Raw genomic sequence first — 23,884 nt, 5'->3', positions numbered from 1 at the left:
ATAGTTAGGGAAGCAGGTCTGGTAGATGCGCACATTAAGCGCTGCCCAGACAGCACGGGGTTCACTTTTCAGCGAGGTAGTAGTCAGAGAAGGATAGATAGGTTTTTTTTAAAGGGAGACTCCGCTTTTTCGGCACCTGTGTGTCGGGCAGTGGAGTTTTCTGATCACTGTATTCTATCTGTGACTCTGAATGCCCCAGACATGCCACCTAGGGGGAGGGGTATCTGGAGATTGAAATCGGCCCTCCTGGAAGACGAGAGAGTAAGACAATCCTTTGAGGATTTTTTTCAAGCACAGGTAACGATCCTAGACTTTTGCAGCGGTAAGTCAGAATGGTAGGAGCTTGTTAAACAGCAGACTGTTGGGCTTTTCAAGGCCATAGGAAGAAAGAAGCAGCAAGATAAGTATATCACCTACCAGCGTTAGCGGAGGAAACTTGACCGCCTTGTTTGGAATGGAGGAGATTCTGGGGCAATCTCTCAGGTGAAGCTCCTCCTTAGGAGACATCAATATGACTGGCATGCCTCTTTGGTTCAGGAGAGGGATTACGGGAAATACCATTCGCCTGACCCTTACCAGAACTGTAAACAAGGCAATCTGCAGTGATCCTTCTGTCAAAGGGTAAAGATCCTTCGATGATTGGGAATTGGCGCCCCATTAGCCTTCTTAATGTCAATAGAAAGATACTGGCAAAGATTTTCTTCTGGCGATTATCACCAGTTGCAGGCAGTTTGTTATCCCGCCACCAGCACTGTTCGGTCCAAGGTAGAAGCACTTTCTCAGCGGTGTTAGCTGTCCGGGAGGCCTTGGAGCGTTGTAGGGCTGCTGGTTGGGGTAAATTTTTGCTGACATTGGATCAGGCTAAGGCCTTTGATCGGGTTAATCATGAGTACTTGTGGCTCCTTCTTGACAAATATGGCCTGGAGGGGGGTTCCATTGATTGGCTCAAGATTTTGTACAAAGGGGCTGAAAGCTTTCCTCTGGTTAATGGTTGGGTTGGGCAGCCCTTTGCGGTCGGCTCGGGTGTGCGTCAGGGGTGTCCATTGAGTCCTCTGCTATATGTGTTTGCAATGGACCCCTTCATTAGAAGGCTAGAGAGTGGACCATTGTGTGGGGTACCTTTGGGCATCGCTGGTGAGCCTCCTTTGAAGGTTGTGGCCTATGCTGATGATGTTTCTGTTTTTATCTCTGGGACTGCGGAGGCGCAGGAAGTGGTCTCAGTGATAGGGCAGTATGCAGAGGCATCAGGTTCAAAGGTCAACCAGGACAAGTGTGAAGCTTTCTGGATGGGTGTGGAAGGTGAGAGCTTTGTTCTCCCGGATGACTTCCCGGAGCCCCAACAAAAAATTCGACTTCTAGGCATTGAATTCGGTCCAGGTGACTATGGTCATGCAAATTGGGTGAACAGGCTGGAGAATGCCGATGCCAAGGTGGCAAGCTGGAAAGGTTGGCAGCTTTCCTTGAGGGAAAAGGTTGATCTGATCAAGACTTACCTGATTCCGATTTTTCTGTATGTCAGTTTTGTTTGCATTTTGCCAGTTTCTCTCTATACCAGGATCTATAGTTGTTTCTTCCAGCTGTTATGGGGGAACAGAATAAACCTTGTCAAAAGGAATGTGACTTACCTTCCTAGGCGGGAGGGTGGTCTAGGGATGGTCAACCCTGTAGTCTTTTCTCTCTGATGTTTGTGAAGTACAATCTTGGTAACATGTTGGCAGAGAGACCGCCTGGGTGGGTTGGTATTTTCCAGTCCTGGTTTAGGCCCTTTCTGCGAGACTGGGAAAATGGTGGGCCAGTGAAAAGCCTGAGGGTCAGGCATGAACAGCTCCCGGCTTATGTTGCCCCGTGTTTGAAAATGCTTCGGCAGTGGCAAGTAACAGCAGGGGAAGTCAAATCTCTTCCAAGGAAACTTCTTGAGAAGCGGATCATGAGCTCTGCTTTTTGCGAGCCACTGGCCTTGAGGGATTGCCCAAGCCTGGTTTTGGGGGTGGGTTTGCGATTGATTAATTTGGAGAGAATCCCAATGAAGTTTAGGGATCAGGCTTGGCTTTCCTTTCATGGAAAACTATATGTGAAGGGCAACTTGAAGTTTCTTTCCATGAGTGATCGGGGCTGCCCGAGAGTGGAGTGTGGAGGAGTGGTGGAGTCCATGGATCACTTTCTACTTCAATGCCCTTTTAATATAGAGGTGTACAAGAGGGTGGGGAGGGCTCTGAGTATACCCTTCCTCCCCCATATGAGTTATGCAGAGAGGGTGTATGGGGCATTCCAGACTCGTCGGGATTATGATTTGGAAACACTTTTTTTAGTTAGTCTAGTAGTCCGTTATTTCACGTGGAGTGCACGGTGTCAGGTATCCTTACAGAGTAAAATCCTCCCTGTGGAAGTGGTGGTGCAGGACATTCTGGGTGAGGTTGGGAAGATTCGGGTCTTGAGAAAGGCAGGTGGCAGCAGGAGGCCTGGATAAGGGCGTGGAGGAATATCAGGACTCTGTAGCTGCTGCCTGTTGATCTCGGGGTGTGCGGCTTTTCTTTGTATTCTTGATTCACTCCCCTAGATTTTCAAGATGAAATCTATTTTTGATAAAAGGCTCCATGCATGGTGACGGTGATGTTCCTTAGTCTGGCTCTCCCGTAGGGATTGTGTTGTGCGCAATTTGGTTTGTACCATTTATTATGTTCTTGTTTTGTATTATCATATTCAATTATTTTGTAAATATGATTTATTTATTTATTATGGTTTTATTGTATATAAGTTGTTGTTTGTAAGATTTTTCAATAAACAAAATGAACCCCTCATAATGGGCACAGCGGGTGTACAGACCCGGGAACTCAGCACAGGGATGGTGAGAACCCCTCATAATGGGCACAGCGGGTGTACAGACTCGGGAACTCAGCACAGGGATGGTGAGAACCCCTCATAATGGGCACAGCGGGTGTACAGACCCGGGAACTCGGCACAGGGATGGTGAGAACCCCTCATAATGGGCACAGCGGTGTACAGACCCGGGAACTCAGCACAGGGATGGTGAGAACCCCTCATAATGGGCACAGCGGGTGTACAGACCCGGGAACTCAGCACAGGGATGGTGGGAGCCCCTCATAATGGGCACAGCGGGTGTACAGACCCGGGAACTCAGCACAGGGATGGTGGGAACCCCTCATAATGGGCACAGCGGGTGTACAGACCCGGGAACTCAGCACAGGGATGGTGAGAACCCCTCATAATGGGCACAGCGGGTGTACAGACCCGGGAACTCAGCACAGGGATGGTGAGAACCCCTCATAATGGGCACAGCGGGTGTACAGACCCGGGAACTCAGCACAGGGATGGTGGGAACCCCTCATAATGGGCACAGCGGGTGTTCAGACCCGGGAACTCAGCACAGGGATGGTGGGAACCCCTCATAATGGGCACAGCGGGTGTACAGACCCGGGAACTCAGCACAGGGATGGTGAGAACCCCTCATAATGGGCACAGCGGGTGTACAGACCCGGGAACTCAGCACAGGGATGGTGGGAACCCCTCATAATGGGCACAGTGGGTGTACAGACCCGGGAACTCAGCACAGGGATGGTGAGAACCCCTCATAATGGGCACAGCGGGTGTACAGACCCGGGAACTCAGCACAGGGATGGTGAGAACCCCTCATAATGGGCACAGCGGGTGTACAGACCCGGGAACTCAGCACAGGGATGGTGAGAACCCCTCATAATGGGCACAGCGGGTGTACAGACCCGGGAACTCAGCACAGGGATGGTGGGAACCCCTCATAATGGGCACAGCGGGTGTACAGACCCAGGAACTCAGCACAGGGATGGTGGGAACCCCTCATAATGGGCACAGCGGGTGTTCAGACCCGGGAACTCAGCACAGGGATGGTGGGAACCCCTCATAATGGGCACAGCGGGTGTACAGACCCGGGAACTCAGAACAGGGATGGTGAGAACCCCTCATAATGGGCACAGCGGGTGTACAGACCCGGGAACTCAGCACAGGGATGGTGAGAACCCCTCATAATGGGCACAGCGGGTGTACAGACCCGGGAACTCAGCACAGGGATGGTGAGAACCCCTCATAATGGGCACAGCGGGTGTACAGACCCCGGAACTCAGCACAGGGATGGTGAGAACCCCTCATAATGGGCACAGCGGGTGTACAGACCCGGGAACTCAGCACAGGGATGGTGGGAACCCCTCATAATGGGCACAGCGGGTGTACAGACCCAGGAACTCAGCACAGGGATGGTGGGAACCCCTCATAATGGGCACAGCGGGTGTACAGACCCGGGAACTCAGCACAGGGATGGTGAGAACCCCTCATAATGGGCACAGCGGTGTACAGACCCGGGAACTCAGCACAGGGATGGTGGGAACCCCTCATAATGGGCACAGCGGGTGTACAGACCCAGGAACTCAGCACAGGGATGGTGAGAACCCCTCATAATGGGCACAGCGGTGTACAGACCCGGGAACTCAGCACAGGGATGGTGGGAACCCCTCATAATGGGCACAGCGGGTGTACAGACCCGGGAACTCAGCACAGGGATGGTGGGAACCCCTCATAATGGGCACAGCGAGTGTACAGACCCGGGAACTCAGCACAGGGATGGTGGGAACCTCTCATAATGGGCACAGCGGGTGTACAGACCTGGGAACTCAGCACAGGGATGGTGGGAACCTCTCATAATGGGCACAGCGGGTGTACAGACCCGGGAACTCAGCACAGGGATGGTGGGAACCCCTCATAATGGGCACAGCGGGTGTACAGACCCGGGAACTCAGCACAGGGATGGTGGGAACCCCTCATAATGGGCACAGCGGGTGTACAGACCCGGGAACTCAGCACAGGGATGGTGAGAACCCCTCATAATGGGCACAGCGGGTGTACAGACCCGGGAACTCAGCACAGGGATGGTGAGAACCCCTCATAATGGGCACAGCGGGTGTACAGACCCGGGAACTCAGCACAGGGATGGTGAGAACCCCTCATAATGGGCACAGCGGGTGTACAGACCCGGGAACTCAGCACAGGGATGGTGAGAACTCCTCATAATGGGCACAGCGGGTGTACAGACCCGGGAACTCAGCATAGGGATGGTGAGAACCCCTCATAATGGGCACAGCGGGTGTACAGACCCGGGAACTCAGCACAGGGATGGTGGGAACCCCTCATAATGGGCACAGCGGGTGTACAGACCCGGGAACTCAGCACAGGGATGGTGGGAACCCCTCATAATGGGCACAGCGGGTGTACAGACCCGGGAACTCAGCACAGGGATGGTGAGAACTCCTCATAATGGGCACAGCGGGTGTACAGACCCAGGTGGAAGAATGTAGAGGACACAGAAGGATTATGTATCGGATATAATGATATTGAGGGGATGAGGGTATAATATTGGGGTACATGGGAGTTAGACCCCCTAAGGGTTAATGTATAGGATATAGAAGTATTGGGTGAGGGGTAATATTGGGGTACACTGGATTGTCAGAAACACAAGGGTTAATTTATAGGATATGTGGGGTACATATAAAGAAGTATTAATGGGGGGAGGTTGTAATATTGGGGTACACAGGGGTCAGGCACAGAAGGGTTAATATACAGGATATAGTAGTATTAGCTGGGGGATAATATTGGGGTACACAGGATGTTGGACACACAGGGGTTAATGTATAGGGTGGGGGGGTATAGAGGAGTATTGGCGGTGGGGGAGGGCTCAGTAGACGTCAGGCGGTGGAGGGGGATGGGAGGGGGGAGCAGACATAGGAGGGGGAGGAGATCTGTTGGCTGTGGATGAGATGCTCTGCTGTTGGTGACATTCTGCAGGATGCTGGACATGACTGGTACAGCTGCCCCTTCTGGTACCTGACCACTGGAGCCGCACCACCCTGCCCTCCTGCCCCCCCCCAGCCCCAGGATTGACCGATTGCCCCTCCAGGGGGATGAATGTGACGCACCGATCCTGAGAACGCAGCAACCTTCTCCTCCGCACAATGACAGCCATGAAGGAGCAACCGACCATCAACAGGGCCACCCCCCCTGCAGAGCAGGTAATACCCCCACCCATCACCGAGACCTACCCGCCAAATACCCCCCATCACCGATATCCCCCCACCTACCCGCCAAATACCCCCCATCACCGAGACCTACCCGCCAAATACCCCCCATCACCGAGACCTACCCGCCAAATACCCCCATCACTGATATCCCCCCACCTACCCGCCAAATACCCCCCATCACCGATATCCCCCCACCTACCCGCCAAACACCCCCATCACTGATATCCCCCAACCTACCCGCCAAATACCCCCCATCACCGAGACCTACCCGCCAAATACCCCCCATCACCGATATCCCCCCACCTACCCGCCAAATACCCCCCATCACCGAGACCTACCCGCCAAATACCCCCCATCACCGAGACCTACCCGCCAAATACCCCCATCACTGATATCCCCCCACCTACCCGCCAAACACCCCCATCACTGATATCCCCCAACCTACCCGCCAAATACCCCCCATCACCGAGACCTACCCGCCAAATACCCCCCATCACCGATATCCCCCAACCTACCCGCCAAATACCCCCCATCACCGAGACCTACCCACCAAACACCCCCCCACCTACCCGCCAAATACCCCCCATCACCGATATCCCCCCACCTACCCGCCAAATACCCCCCATCACCGAGACCTACCCGCCAAATACCCCCCATCACCGATATCCCCCAACCTACCCGCCAAATACCCCCCATCACCGAGACCTACCCACCAAACACCCCCCCACCTACCCGCCAAATACCCCCCATCACCGATATCCCCCCACCTACCCGCCAAATACCCCCCATCACCGAGACCTACCCGCCAAATACCCCCATCACCGATATCCCCCAACCTACCCGCCAAACACCCCCATCACCGATATCCCCCAACCTACCCTCCAAATACCCCCCATCACCGATATCCCCCAACCTACCCTCCAAATACCCCCCATCACCGATATCCCCCAACCTACCCTCCAAATACCCCCCATCACTGATATCCCCCAACCTACCCACCAAATACCCCCCATCACCGATATCCCCCCACCTACCCACCAAATATCTCCCATCACCGATATCCCCCCACCTACCCTCCAAATACCGCCCATCACTGAGACCTACCCGCCAAATACCCCCCATTACCGATATCCCCCAACCTACCCACCAAATAACCCCATCACCGATATCCCCCAACCTACCCGCCAAACACCCCCATCACCGACATCCCCCAACCTACCCGCCAAATAACCCCATCACCGATATCCCCCCACCTACCCACCAAATATCTCCCATCACCGATATCCCCCCACCTACCCTCCAAATACCGCCCATCACTGAGACCTACCCGCCAAATACCCCCCATTACCGATATCCCCCAACCTACCCACCAAATAACCCCATCACCGATATCCCCCAACCTACCCGCCAAACACCCCCATCACCGACATCCCCCAACCTACCCGCCAAATAACCCCATCACCGATATCCCTCAACCTACCCGCCAAACACCCCCATCACCGATATCCCCCAACCTACCCACCAAACACCCCCATCACCGATATCCCTCAACCTACCCACCAAACACCCCCATCACCGATATCCCCCAACCTACCCGCCAAATAACCCCATCACCGATATCCCCCAACCTACCCGCCAAATACCCCCATCACCGATATCCCCCAACCTACCCGCCAAACACCCCCATCACCGATATCCCCCAACCTACCCGCCAAATAACCCCATCACCGATATCCCCCAACCTACCCGCCAAATACCCCCATCACCGATATCCCCCAACCTACCCGCCAAATACCCCCATCACCGATATCCCCCAACCTACCCGCCAAACACCCCCATCACCGATATCCCTCAACCTACCTGACAAATACCCCCATCACCGATATCCCCCAACCTACCCTCCAAATACCCCCATCACCGATATCCCCCCACCTACCCTCCAAATACCCCCCTTTACCGATATCTCCCCACCTACCCACCAAATATCTCCCATCACCGATATCCCCCCACCTACCCTCCAAATACCGCCCATCACCAAGACCTACCCGCCAAACACCCCCATCACGAGACCTACCCACCAAATACCCCTCATCACTGATATCCCCCAACCTACCTGACAAATACCCCCATCACTGAGACCTACCCACTAAATACCCCCCATCACCGATATCCCCCCACCTACCCTCCAAATACCGCCCATCACTGAGACCTACCCGCCAAATACCCCCATCACCGATATCCCCCAACCTACCCGCCAAATAACCCCATCACCGATATCCCCCAACCTACCCGCCAAACACCCCCATCACCGATATCCCCCAACCTACCCGCCAAACACCCCCATCACCGATATCCCCCAACCTACCCGCCAAACACCCCCATCACCGATATCCCCCAACCTACCTGCCAAATAACCCCATCACCGATATCCCCCAACCTACCCACCAAATACCCCCCCATCACTGATATCCCCCAACCTACCCGCCAAACACCCCCATCACTGATATCCCCCAACCTACCCGCCAAACACCCCCATCACCGAGACCTACCCACCAAATACCCTCCAATCACCGATATCCCCCAACCTACCCGCCAAACATCCCCATCACCAAGACCTACCCGCCAAACACCCCCATCACGAGACCTACCCACCAAATACCCCTCATCACTGATATCCCCCAACCTACCCGCCAAATACCCCCATCACCGATATCCCCCAACCTACCCGCCAAATAACCCCATCACCGATATCCCCCAACCTACCCGCCAAATAACCCCATCACCGATATCCCCCAACCTACCCACCAAATACACCCCCATCACCGAGACCTACCCGCCAAATACCCCCATCACCGATATCCCCCAACCTACTCGCCAAATACCCCCATCACCGATATCCTCCAACCTACCCGCCAAACATCCCCATCACCGATATCCCCCAACCTACCTGACAAATACCCCCATCACCGATATCCCCCAACCTACCCACCAAATACCCCCCCATCACTGATATCCCCCAACCTACCTGCCAAATACCCCCATCACCGATATCCCCCAACCTACCCGCCAAATAACCCCATCACCGATATCCCCCAACCTACCCGCCAAACACCCCCATCACCGAGACCTACCCGCCAAACACCCCCATCACCGATATCCCCCAACCTACTCGCCAAATACCCCCATCACCGATATCCCCCAACCTACTCGCCAAATACCCCCATCACCGATATCCTCCAACCTACCCGCCAAACATCCCCATCACCGATATCCCCCAACCTACCTGACAAATACCCCCATCACCGATATCCCCCAACCTACCCACCAAATACCCCCCCATCACTGATATCCCCCAACCTACCTGCCAAATACCCCCATCACCGATATCCCCCAACCTACCCGCCAAATAACCCCATCACCGATATCCCCCAACCTACCCACCAAATACACCCCCATCACCGAGACCTACCCGCCAAATACCCCCATCACCGATATCCCCCAACCTACTCGCCAAATACCCCCATCACCGATATCCCCCAACCTACTCGCCAAACATCCCCATCACCGATATCCCCCAACCTACCTGACAAATACCCCCATCACCGATATCCCCCAACCTACCCACCAAATACCCCCCCATCACTGATATCCCCCAACCTACCCGCCAAACACCCCCATCACCGAGACCTACCCACCAAATACCCCCCCATCACCGATATCCCCCAACCTACCCACCAAATACCCCCCCATCACTGATATCCCCCAACCTACCCGCCAAACACCCCCATCACCGAGACCTACCCACCAAATACCCTCCCATCACCGATATCCCCCAACCTACCCGCCAAACATCCCCATCACCGAGACCTACCCGCCAAACACCCCCATCACGAGACCTACCCACCAAATACCCCTCATCACTGATATCCCCCAACCTACCTGACAAATACCCCCATCACCGAGACCTACCCACCAAATACCCTCCCATCACCGATATCCCCCAACCTACCCGCCAAACATCCCCATCACCGAGACCTACCCGCCAAACACCCCCATCACGAGACCTACCCACCAAATACCCCTCATCACTGATATCCCCCAACCTACCTGACAAATACCCCCATCACCGAGACCTACCCACCAAATACCCTCCCATCACCGATATCCCCCAACCTACCCGCCAAACATCCGCATCACCGAGACCTACCCGCCAAACACCCCCATCACGAGACCTACCCACCAAATACCCCTCATCACTGATATCCCCCAACCTACCCGCCAAACACCCCCATCACTGATATGCCCCAACCTACCCGCCAAACACCCCCATCACCGATATCCCCCACCTACCCACTAAATACACCCCCCATCACCGAGACCTACCCACCAAATACACCCCCCATCACCGATATCCCCCAACCTACCCGCCAAACATCCCCATCACCGATATCCCCCAACCTATCCGCCAACCCCCCCCCATCACAATTATCCCCCAACCTACTCGCCAAACACCCCCATCACCGAGACCTACCTACCAAATACCCCCATCACCGATATCCCCCAACCTACCCGCCAAACATCCCCATCACCGATATCCCCCAACCTACCCACCAAACACCCCCATCACCGATATCCCCCACCTACCCACCAAATACACCCCCATCACCGATATCCCCCACCTACCCACCAAATACACCCCCATCACCGATATCCTCCACCTACCCACCAAATACACCCCATCACTGATATCCCCCAACCTACCCGTCAAACACCCCCATCACCGAGACCTACCCGCCAAACACCCCCATCACCGATATCCCCCAATCTACCTGCCAAACAACCCCATCACCGAGACCTACCCACCAAATACCCCCCATCACCGATATCCCCAAACCTACCCGACAAACACCCCCATCACTGATACCTACCCACCAAATACCCCCATCACCGATATCCCCCAACCTACCCGCCAAACATCCCCATCACTGATATCCCCCAACCTACCCACCAAATACCCCCATCACCGATTATCCCCCAACCTACCCGCCAAACACCCCCATCATCGATATATACACCCCCATCACCGATATCCCCCACCTACCCACTAAATACACCCCCCATCACCGAGACCTACCCACCAAATACACCCCCCATCACCGATATCCCCCAACCTACCCGCCAAACATCCCCATCAACGATATCCCCCAACCTACCCGCCAAACCCCCCCATCACCATTATCCCCCAACCTACTCGCCAAACACCCCCATCACCGAGACCTACCTACCAAATACCCCCATCACCGATATCCCCCAACCTACCCGACAAATCCCCCCATCACTGAGACCTACCCACCAAATACCCCCCATCACCGATATCCTCCAACCTACCCGCCAAACATCCCCATCACTGATATCCCCCAACCTACCTGACAAACACCCCCATCACCGAGACCTACCCATCAAATACCCCATCACCGTTATCTCCCAACCTACCCGATAAAGACCCCAATAACTGATACCTCCCCCTACCCACCAAATACCCCACCATTACCCATATCCCCCAACCTACCCGCCAAACACCCCCATCACCGATACCTCCTCACCTACCAAACAAAGACGCCCCATCACCTATACCTCCTAACCTCCTCGCCAAAGACCCCATCACCAAGGCCCCTCAACCTACCCAACATAGACACCCATCACCAATACCAACCCATCTACCCATCACTGATATCCCCTCCTCGCCAAAGACCCCATCACGAGACCCCCCAACCTACCCAAAAAGACACCCATCACAGAGCCCCCCAACTTATCCGACAAAGACACCCATCACCAATACCATCCAACCTACCCGACAAAGACACCCATCACCAATACCCCCAACCTACTTGACAAAGACCCCCCATCACCGATACCTCCCCAACCTACCGACCAAAAACCCCCACCACAGATACTTCCCCAACCTACCCACCAGAGACCCCCTAGTACGATACCGCCCAACCTGCCCACAAAAGCCCCCATATCTCTGATGCTCTCCAACCTACCTACCAAAGCCCCCCATCACCAATACCGACCCACAAAAACCCCTATCACCAATACCCCCCAACCTACCTACCAAAGACCCTCCAGCACTGATACCCCCCAACCTACTTGCCAAAGACCCCCCCATCACTAATACATCCAAACCTGCTCATCAAAGGCCCCCCTGCGCAGATACCCCCCCAACCTACCTGCCCAAGACCCCCATCATTGATGCCCCCCAGCCTACCCGATAAAGGTCCTTCAATACCCCCAATCTATCTGATAAAGAAAACCATCACCAATACCCCTCAACCCACCCACCATCACCATTGCCCCCCAACTTACCTGATAAAGACCCCCACCACCAATACCCCCAACCCACTTGCTAAACCCCCCATCACCGATACCCCCCAACACCTAAGACCTTCCACCACCGACACCCCAACCTATCCACGGAAAACTTTCATCACTGATCACCCCAACCTACCTGACAAAGGCCCCCCCAGCACTGATATCCCCAACCTACCAAACAAAGACCCCCATCACCGATACCCCCAACCTGCCCGCCAAAGACCCCCATCATTGATACCCTCCAACTTACCTACCAAATCCTTCCATCACTCATACCCTACCCACCAAAGACCCCTATTGCCAATATCCCCTAACCTACCAACCAAAGACCCCACCATACCCATACCCTCCAAAGACCATCCCATTACTGATACCCCTTAACCTACCCATAAAGACACCCATTATCAATACTCCCAATCCACCTGACAAAGACCCCACCACTGATATTCCCCAGCCGACCTACTGAAGATTCCTATCACCAATACTCTGTTAATCCACCTACAAATGACCCCTCCCCTGTCACTAATATCCCTCCAACCCACCCATCAAAGACTCCTATCACTGGTACCTCTCCAACCCACCTGCTGAAGACCCCCCATCACTGATACCCCTCAACACACCTGTTGCCAATCCAACGACTCTTCCTATTGCTGATACCCCTCCATCCCACTTGCCAATCCAATGACTCTTCCCATTCCTGATACCCCTCCTTCTCACTTGCCAATGCCCCCCCAATGCTGATACCTCTCCAGCCTTCTACTAATGCCCCCATTGCTGATACCTCTCTAGTCTTCCACTAATGCCCCCAATGCTGATACCTCTCCAACCTTCCACTAATGCCCCCCAAAGCTAATCCACTCTAGCCTTCCACTAATGCCCCCATTGCTGATACCTCTCTAGTCTTCCACTAATGCCCCCAATGCTGATACCTCTCCAACCTTCCACTAATGCCCCCCAAAGCTAATCCACTCTAGCCTTCCACTAATGCCCCCCAATGCTGATACCTCTCTAGTCTTCCACTAATGCCCCCATTGCTGATACCTATCTAGTCTTCCACTAATGCCCTCAATGCTGATACCTCTCCAGCCTTCCACTAATGCCCCCATTGCTGATACCTCTCTAGTCTTCCACTAATGCCCCCAATGCTGATACCTCTCCAGTCTTCCACTAATGCCCCCATTGCTGATACCTCTCTAGTCTTCCACTAATGCCCCCAATGCTGATACCTCTCCAGTCTTCCACTAATGCCCCCATTGCTGATACCTCTCTAGTCTTCCACTAATGCCCCCAATGCTGATACCTCTCCAACCTTCCACTAATGCCCCCAATGCTGATACCTCTCCAACCTTCCACTAATGCCCCCATTGCTGATACCTCTCTAGTCTTCCACTAATGCCCCCAATGCTGATACCTCTCCAGTCTTCCACTAATGCCCCCAATGCTGATACCTCTCCAGTCTTCCACTAATGCCCCCAATGCTGATACCTCTCCAGTCTTCCACTAGTGCCCCCAATGCTGATACCTCTACAGTCTTCCACTAATGCCCCCAATGCTGATACCTCTCCAACCTTCCACTAATGCCCCCATTGCTGATACCTCTCTAGTCTTCCACTAATGCCCCCAATGCTGATACCTCTCCAGTCTTCCACTAATGCCCCCAATGCTGATACCTCTCCAGTCTTCCACTAGTGCCCCCAATGCTGATAGCTCTCTAGTCTTCCACTAGTGCCCCCAATGCTGATACCTCTCCAGCCTTCCATTAATGCCCCCAATGCTGATACCTCTCTAGTCTTCCACTAATGTCCCCAATACTGATACCTCTCCAGTCTTCCACTAATGCCCCCATTGCTGATACCTCTCCAGTCTTCCACTAATGACCCCAATGCTGATACCTCTCTAGTCTTCCACTAATGCCCCCAATGCTGATACCTCTCTAGTCTTCCACTAATGCCCCCAATGCTGATACCTCTCTAGTCTTCCACTAATGCCCTCAATGCTGATACCTCTCCAGCCTTCCACTAATGCCCCCATTGCTGATACCTCTCTAGTCTTCCACTAATGCCCTCAATGCTGATACCTCTCTAGTCTTCCACTAATGCCCCCAATGCTGATACCTCTCTAGTCTTCCACTAATGCCCTCAATGCTGATACCTCTCCAGCCTTCCACTAATGCCCCCATTGCTGATACCTCTCTAGTCTTCCACTAATGCCCCCAATGCTGATACCTCTCTAGTCTTCCACTAATGCCCTCAATGCTGATACCTCTCCAGCCTTCCACTAACGCCCTCAATTCTGATACCTCTCCAGTCTTCCACTAATGCCCCCATTGCTGATACCTCTCCAGTCTTCCACTAATGCCCCCAATGCTGATACCTCTCCAGTCTTCCACTAATGCCCCCAATGCTGATACCTCTCCAGCCTTCCACTAATGCCCCCAATGCTGATACCTCTCCAACCTTCCACTAATGCCCCCATTGCTGATACCTCTCTAGTCTTCCACTAATGCCCTCAATGCTGATACCTCTCTAGTCTTCCACTAATGTCCCCAATACTGATACCTCTCCAGCCTTCCACTAATCCCCCTAATGCTGATACCTCTCTAGTCTTCCACTAATGCCCTCAATGCTGATACCTCTCTAGTCTTCCACTAATGTCCCCAATACTGATACCTCTCCAGCCTTCCACCAATGCCCCCAATGCTGATACCGCTCCAGCCTTCCTCAATTTCCCTCAATGCTGATACCTCTCTAGTCTTCCACTAATGCCCTCAATGCTGATACCTCTCCAGTCTTCCACTAATGCCCCCAATGCTGATACCTCTCCAGTCTTTCACTAATGTCCCCAATGCTGATACCTCTCCAGTCTTCCCCTAATGCTCCCAATGCTGATACCTCTCCAGTCTTCCCCTAATGCTCCCAATGCTGATACCTCTCCAGTCTTCCACTAATGCCCCCAATGCTGATACCTCTCCAGTCTTCCACTAATGTCCCCAATGCTGATACCTCTCCAGTCTTCCACTAATGTCCCCAATGCTGATACCTCTCCAGCCTTCCACTAATCCCCCTAATGCTGATACCTCTCTAGCCTTCCACTGATGCCCCCAATGCTGATACCTCTCCAGCCTTCCACTAATGCCCCCATTGCTGATACCTCTCCAGTCTTCCACTAATGCCCCCAATGCTGATACTTCTCCAGTCTTCCACTAATGACCCCAATGCTGATACCTCTCCAGTCTTCCACTAATGCCCCCATTGCTGATACCTCTCCAGTCTTCCACTAATGACCCCAATGCTGATCCCTCTCCAGTCTTCCACTAATGACCCCAATGCTGATACCTCTCTAGTCTTCCACTAATGCCCCTAATGCTGATACCTCTCCAGTCTTCCACTAATGACCCTAATGCTGATACCTCTCCAGTCTTCCACTAATGCCCCCAATGCTGATACCTCTCCAGTCTTCCACTAATGTCCCCAATGCTGATACTTCTCCAGCCTTACACAAATGCCCCCATTGCTGACTTCCCTACATGCCCTCCTGCCAATGCCCCCCGTTTCTAATATCACTCAAATTGTGCCCCCCCATGAAGCATGTCCCTATTACCATTGATAATACAACTCCATCACCCCTACTCAGAGAACAATGCCCCTATAACCCCCCCTCACATACACAGTGGGTAATGCCCCTTATATCTGATATTCCACCAGTACCCTCCCCTATCCCCACATCCTGGAGAGCAGGTAATGCCCCATTACTAAAACACCTGAAACCCACCTGATAATGCCCCCCACCCCCACTGCTGATACCCCTCCAACATTTCCCCCCATCCTAAATGATGTAGCGCTGTACTGTATACACATGTACTGAATGACTGCAGCTCCCATACATTCTATATTATATTTATAAACCCGCCCCACAGAGAAATATTTTATATTGTATTTATTGTGTTTGTGGATGAAACAATGTTTTCCTATAGCTCCGCCCCTGAGCACCACACCTGAGCACCACCCCTGAGCACCCTGCTTATAGGAATCTGTTTATTTCACAATCTGTTTCTTTGGTGTCAATAAGTCCCCCAATATGGAGGTTCGATATCAGCCACTGTGGATGCTGTATTGTTGTGTCTGGGGCCCGGCTCCTCTCCTTTTGCTGTATTACTGTTGTGCCCGGGGCCCGGATCCTCTCCTTTTGCTGTATTACTGTTGTGCCTGGGGCCCGGCTCCTCTCCTTTTGCAGTATTACTGCTGTGTCTGGGGCCTGGCTCCTCTCCTTTTGCTGTATTACTGTTGTGCCCGGGGCCCGGCTCCTCTCCTTTTGCTGTATTACTGTTGTGCCCAGGGCCCGGCTCCTCTCCTTTTGCTGTATTACTGCTGTGCCCGGGGCCCGGCTCCTCTCATTTTGCTGTATTACTGTTGTGCCCGGGGCCCGGCTCCTCTCCTTTTGCTGTATTACTCTTGTGCCCGGGGCCCGGCTCCTCTCCTTTTGCTGTATTACTGCTGTGCCCGGGGCCCGGCTCCTCTCATTTTGCTGTATTACTGTTGTGCCCGGGGCCCGGCTCCTCTTATTTTGCTGTATTACTGTTGTGCCTGGGGCCCGGCTCCTCTCCTTTTGCTGTATTACTGCTGTGTCCGGGGCCCGGCTCCTCTCCTTTTGCTGTATTACTGTTGTGCCCGGGGCCCGGCTCCTCTACTTTTGCTGTATTACTGTTGTGCCCGGGGCCCGGCTCCTCTCCTTTTGCTGTATTACTCTTGTGCCCGGGGCCCGGCTCCTCTCATTTTGCTGTATTACTGTTGTGCCTGGGGCCCGGCTCCTCTACTTTTGCTGTATTGTTGTGCCTGGGGCCCGGCTCCTCTCCTTTTGCTGTATTACTGTTGTGCCTGGGGCCCGGCTCCTCTCATTTTGCTGTATTACTGTTGTCCCCGGGGCCCGGCTCCTCTCCTTTTGCTGTATTACTCTTGTGCCTGGGGCCCGGCTCCTCTCCTCTTGCTGTATTACTCTTGTGCCCGGGGCCCGGCTCCTCTCATTTTGCTGTATTACTGTTGTGCCTGGGGCCCGGCTCCTCTACTTTTGCTGTATTGTTGTGTCCGGGGCCCGGCTCCTCTCATTTTGCTGTATTACTGTTGTGCCCGGGGCCCGGCTCCTCTCCTTTTGCTGTATTACTGTTGTGCCTGGGGCCCGGCTCCTCTCCTTTTGCTGTATTACTGTTGTGCCCGGGGCCCGGCTCCTCTCCTTTTGCTGTATTACTGCTGTGTCCGGGGCCCGGCTCCTCTCCTTTTGCTGTATTACTGTTGTGCCCGGGGCCCGGCTCCTCTCCTTTTGCTGTATTACTGCTGTGCCCGGGGCCCGGCTCCTCTACTTTTGCTGTATTACTGTTGTGCCCGGGGCCCGGCTCCTCTCCTTTTGCTGTATTACTCTTGTGCCCGGGGCCCGGCTCCTCTCATTTTGCTGTATTACTGTTGTGCCTGGGGCCCGGCTCCTCTACTTTTGCTGTATTGTTGTGCCTGGGGCCCGGCTCCTCTCCTTTTGCTGTATTACTGTTGTGCCTGGGGCCCAGCTCCTCTCATTTTGCTGTATTACTGTTGTCCCCGGGGCCCGGCTCCTCTCCTTTTGCTGTATTACTCTTGTGCCTGGGGCCCGGCTCCTCTCCTCTTGCTGTATTACTCTTGTGCCCGAGGCCCGGCTCCTCTCATTTTGCTGTATTACTGTTGTGCCTGGGGCCCGGCTCCTCTACTTTTGCTGTATTGTTGTGTCCGGGGCCCGGCTCCTCTCATTTTGCTGTATTACTGTTGTGCCCGGGGCCCGGCTCCTCTCCTTTTGCTGTATTACTGTTGTGCCTGGGGCCCGGCTCCTCTCCTTTTGCTGTATTACTGTTGTGCCCGGGGCCCGGCTCCTCTCCTTTTGCTGTATTACTGCTGTGTCCAGGGCCCGGCTCCTCTCCTTTTGCTGTATTACTGTTGTGCCCGGGGCCCGGCTCCTCTCCTTTTGCTGTATTACTGCTGTGCCCGGGGCCCGGCTCCTCTACTTTTGCTGTATTACTGTTGTGCCCGGGGCCCGGCTCCTCTCCTTTTGCTGTATTACTCTTGTGCCCGGGGCCCGGCTCCTCTCATTTTGCTGTATTACTGTTGTGCCTGGGGCCCGGCTCCTCTACTTTTGCTGTATTGTTGTGCCTGGGGCCCGGCTCCTCTCCTTTTGCTGTATTACTGTTGTGCCTGGGGCCCGGCTCCTCTCATTTTGCTGTATTACTGTTGTCCCCGGGGCCCGGCTCCTCTCATTTTGCTGTATTACTGCTGTGCCCGGGGCCCGGCTCCTCTCCTTTTGCTGTATTACTCTTGTGCCCGGGGCCCGGCTCCTCTCATTTTACTGTATTACTGTTGTGCCTGGGGCCCGGCTCCTCTACTTTTGCTGTATTGTTGTGCCTGGGGCCCGGCTCCTCTCATTTTGCTGTATTACTGTTGTGCCTGGGGCCCGGCTCCTCTACTTTTGCTGTATTGTTGTCCCCGGGGCCCGGCTCCTCTCCTTTTGCTGTATTACTCTTGTGCCCGGGGCCCGGCTCCTCTCATTTTGCTGTATTACTGTTGTGCCTGGGGCCCGGCTCCTCTACTTTTGCTGTATTGTTGTGCCTGGGGCCCGGCTCCTCTCCTTTTGCTGTATTACTGTTGTGCCTGGGGCCCGGCTCCTCTCCTTTTGCTGTATTACTGTTGTGCCTGGGGCCCGGCTCCTCTCCTTTTGCTGTATTACTGTTGTGCCTGGGGCCCGGCTCCTCTCTTTTTGCTGTATTACTCTTGTGCCCGGGGCCCGGCTCCTCTCCTTTTGCTGTATTACTCTTGTGCCCGGGGCCCGGCTCCTCTCCTTTTGCTGTATTGTTGTGCCCGGGGCCCGGCTCCTCTCCTTTTGCTGTATTGTTGTGCCCGGGGCCCGGCTCCTCTCCTTTTTGCTGTATTGTTGTGCCTGGGGCCCGGCTCCTCTCCTTTTGCTGTATTACTCTTGTGCCCGGGGCCCGGCTCCTCTCCTTTTGCTGTATTGTTGTGCCCGGGGCCCGGCTCCTCTCCTTTTGCTGTATTGTTGTGCCCGGGGCCCGGCTCCTCTCCTTTTGCTGTATTACTCTTGTGCCCGGGGCCCGGCTCCTCTCCTTTTGCTGTATTGTTGTGCCCGGGGCCCGGCTCCTCTCTTTTTGCTGTATTACTCTTGTGCCCGGGGCCCGGCTCCTCTCCTTTTGCTGTATTGTTGTGCCCGGGGCCCGGCTCCTCTCCTTTTGCTGTATTGTTGTGCCCGGGGCCCGGCTCCTCTCTTTTTGCTGTATTACTCTTGTGCCCGGGGCCCGGCTCCTCTCCTTTTGCTGTATTGTTGTGCCCGGGGCCCGGCTCCTCTCCTTTTGCTGTATTACTCTTGTGCCCGGGGCCCGGCTCCTCTCCTTTTGCTGTATTGTTGTGCCCGGGGCCCGGCTCCTCTCCTTTTGCTGTATTGTTGTGCCCGGGGCCCGGCTCCTCTCCTTTTGCTGTATTGTTGTGCCTCTCAGGAATGGCTTCTCACTGTCCAGTTCATATATATAACCTGGGAAGACTGAACAGCACCTCTTCATGAAGACAGTAGCCACACCCACCAAGGTTGCATATTTACAGAAATAATTAAATCGGGAGTAAATTTGGCCCCACCCCTGAGGATTTCTTCAAAAAACGTGAGGAATCTTAGCTCCACCCCCACAGAATAATGTCTGTTGTCTGTCATCCTGCATTGTTTGTTATAGTCAGATGTGAGAACCGAGATAGAAGTGATGGCTGACATGTCTTCTTCCTGTGTACAAAAGATTCCGTACCTTTGATGGAAGATTTAGTCCCTATGATGAGAGATTCAGTCCCTGGGGTTCGAGATTTAGTCCCTATGATGGGGGATTCAGTCCATAGAGTGAGAGATTTAATGCCTATAATGGAAGATCCGGTCCCTATGATGGGAGATTCAGTCCCTGGGGTGGGAGATTCAGTCCCTGGGGTGGGAGATTCAGTCCCTATGATGGAAGATTCAGTCCCTGGGGTGGGAGATTTAGTCTCTATGATAGAAGATCCAGTCCCTATGATGGGAGATTCAGTCCCTGTGGTGGGAGATTCAGTCCCTGGGGTGGGAGATTCGGTCTCTGGGGTGGGAGATTTAGTCACTATGATGGGAGATTCAGTCCCTATGATGGGGATTCAGTCCCTGGGGTTGGAGATTTAGTCCCTATTATGGGAGATTCAGTCACTGGGGTGGGAAGTTTAGTCCCTATGATGGGAGATTCCATCCCTGGTGTGGGAGATTCAGGCTCTAGGGTGGGAGGTTTAGTCCCTATGATGGAACATTCAGTCCCTGGGGTGGGAGATTCAGTCCCTGGCGTGGGAGATTCAGTCCCAGGCGTGGGAGATTCAGTCCCTGGCATGGGAGATTCAGTCCCTGGGGTGTGAGATTTAGTCCCTATGATGGGAGATTCAGTCCCCAGGGTGGGAGATTCAGTCCCTGGGATGGGAGATTCAGTCCCTGGGGTGGGAGATTTAGTCCCTATGATGGGAGATTTGGGCCCTGGGGTGGGAGAATCAGTCCCTTGGGTGGGAGATGCAGTCCCTGGGATGGAAGAATTAGTTCCTATGATGGGAGATTCAGTCCCTGGGGTGGGAGATTCAGTCCCTGGGGTGGGAGGTTTAGTCCCTATGATGGGAGATTCAGTCCCTATGATGGGAGATTCAGTCCCTGTGGTGGGAGATTCAGTCTCTGGGGTGGGAGATTTAGTCCCTATGATGGGAGATTAATTCCCTATGATAGGAGATTCAGTCCCTATTATGGAAGATTCAGTCCCTGGGTGGGAGATTTAGTCCCTATGATGGAAGATTTAGTCCCTATGATGAGAGATTCAGTCCCTGGGTTGGGAGATTTAGTCCCTATGATGGGAGATTCAGTCCCTGGGGTGTGAGATTTAGTCCCTATGATGGGAGATTCAGTCCCCAGGGTGGGAGATTCAGTCCCTGGGATGGGAGATTCAGTCCCTGGGGTGGGAGATTTAGTCCCTATGATGGGAGATTCAGGCCCTGGGGTGGGAGAATCAGTCCCTTGGGTGGGAGATGCAGTCCCTGGGATGGGAGAATTAGTTCCTATGATGGGAGATTCAGTCCCTGGGATGGGAGATTTAGTCCCTGGGGTGGGAGATTCAGTCCCTGGGGTGGGAGGTTTAGTCCCTATGATGGGAGATTCAGTCCCTATGATGGGAGATTCAGTCTCTGTGGTGGGAGATTCAGTCTCTGGGGTGGGAGATTTAGTCCCTATGATGGGAGATTTAGTCCATGGGGTGGGAGATTTATTCCCAATGATGGGAGATTAATTCCCTATGATGGGAGATTCAGTCCCTATTATGGAAGATTCAGTCCCTGGGTGGGAGATTTAGTCCCTATGATGGAAGATTTAGTCCCTATGATGAGAGATTCAGTCCCTGGGTTGGGAGATTTAGTCCCTATGATGGGAGATTCAGTCCCTGGGGTGGGAAATTTAGTCCCTATGATGGGAGATTCCATCCCTGGGGTGGGAGATTCAGGCCCTGGGGTGGGAGGTTTAGTCCCTATGATGGAAGATTCAGTCCCTGGGGTGGGAGATCTAGTCCCTATAATTGGAGATTCAGTCCCTGGGGTGGGAGATTCTGTCCCTGGGATGGAAGATCCAGTCCTTGGAGTGAGAGAATTAGTCCCTATGATGGGAGATTCAGTCCCTGGGGTGGGAGATTTAGTCCCTATGATGGGGGATTCAGTCCCTGGGGTGGGAAATGTAGTCCCTATGATGGGAGATTCCATCCCTGGGGTGGGAGATTCAGGCTATGGGGTGGGAGGTTTAGTCCCTGTGATGGAAGATTCAGTCCCTGGGGTGGGGTATTTAGTCCCTATGATGGGAGATTCAGTCCCTGGGGTGGGAGATTTAGTCCCTATGATGGGAGATTTAGTCCCTATGATGGGAGATTCAGTCCCTGGGGTGGGAGATTCAGTCCCTGGGATGGAAGATCCAGTCCTTGGAGTGAGAGAATTAGTCCCTATGATGGAAGATTCAGTCCCTGGAGTGAGAGATTTAGTCCCTATGATGGAAGATCCGGTCCCTATGATGGAAGATCTGGTCCCTATGATGGGGGATTCAGTCCCTACGATGGGAGATTCAGTCCCTGGGGTGGGAGATTTAGTCCCTATGATGGGAGATTTAGTCCCTATGATGGGAGATTTAGTCCCTGGGGTGGGAGATTCAGTCCCTGGGGTGGGAGATTTAGTCCCTATGAAGGGAGATTTAGGCCCTGGGGTGGGAGATTCAGTCATTGGTGTGAGAGATTTAGTCCCTATGATGGAAGATATGGTCCCTATAATAGGAGATTCAGCCCCCAGGGTGGGAGATTCAGTCCCTATAATGTGAGATTCAGTCCCTATGATGTGAGATTCAGTCCCTGGGGTGGGAGATTCAGTCCCTATGATGCAAGATTCAGTCCTTGGCATGGGAGATTCAGTCCCTATGATGGGAGATTCAGTCCCTGAGGTGGGAGATTCAATCCCTGGTGTGGGAGATTCAATCCCTGGTGTGGGAGATTCAGTCCCTGGGGTGGGAGATTTAGTCACTGGGGTAGGAGATTCAGTCCCTGGGGTGGGAGCTTTAGACCCTGGGGTGGGAGATTCCGTTCCTATGATGGGAGATTTAGCCCCTATGATGGAAGATTTAGTCCCTGGGGTGGGAGATTCAGTCCCTGAGATGGGAGATTCAGTCCCTGTGGTGGGAGATTCAGTCCCTATGATGGGAGATTCAGTCCCTGGGGTAGGAGATTCAGTCCCTGGGGCGGGAGATTCAGTCTCTGGGGTGAGAGGTTCAGTCCCTATGATGGAAGATTCAGTCCCTGGGGTGGGAGGTTTATTCCTTATGATGGGAGATTCAGTCCCTGGGGTGGGGGATTTAGTCCCTGGGTGGGAGATTCAGTCCCTGGGATGGGAGATTTAGTTCCTATAATGGAAGATTCAGTCCCTGGCGTGGGAGGTTTAGTCTGTATGATGGGAGATTCATTACCTATGATAGAAGATCCGGTCCCTATGATGGGAGATTCAGTCTCTGGGGTGGGAAATTCAGTCCTTGGGGTGGGAAATTTAGTTCCTATGATGGGAGATTCAGTCCCTGGGGTGGGAAATTTAGTCCATTTGATGGGAGATTCCATCCCTGGGGTGGGAGATTCAGGCTCTGGGGTGGGAGGTTTAGTCCCTGTGATGAAAGATTCAGTCCCTGGGGTGGGAGATTTAGTCCCTATGATGGGAGATTCAGTCCCTGGGGTGGGAGATTCAGTCCCTGGGATGGAAGATCCAGTCCTTGGAGTGAGAGAATTAGTCCCTTAGATGGGAGATTCAGTCCCCTATTATGGGAGATTCAGTCCTTGGAGTGAGAGATTTAGTCCCTGGGGTGGGAGATTCAGTCATTGGTGTGAGAGA

General features: G+C 53.7%; 1 protein-coding gene across 1 annotated transcript in view; it reads left to right on the top strand.

The window, feature by feature from the left end:
• The first annotated feature begins 5,741 nt into the window (after positions 1-5,741).
• DPP10 (dipeptidyl peptidase like 10) overlaps positions 5,742-23,884 on the top strand; it is a 286,712-nt gene continuing 268,569 nt past the window's right edge. Inside the window, exon 1 of the mRNA XM_073634583.1 lies at positions 5,742-6,050. Coding sequence (XP_073490684.1) covers positions 5,994-6,050 — 57 coding nt within the window. The 5' untranslated portion in view covers positions 5,742-5,993. The remainder of the gene's footprint in view (positions 6,051-23,884) is intronic.

This window comes from Aquarana catesbeiana, linkage group LG06 (genome assembly GCF_042186555.1).
Source record: "Aquarana catesbeiana isolate 2022-GZ linkage group LG06, ASM4218655v1, whole genome shotgun sequence".
Taxonomy (NCBI): Eukaryota; Metazoa; Chordata; class Amphibia; order Anura; family Ranidae; genus Aquarana; species Aquarana catesbeiana.
This window is presented reverse-complemented; position numbering and strand designations above follow the sequence as displayed.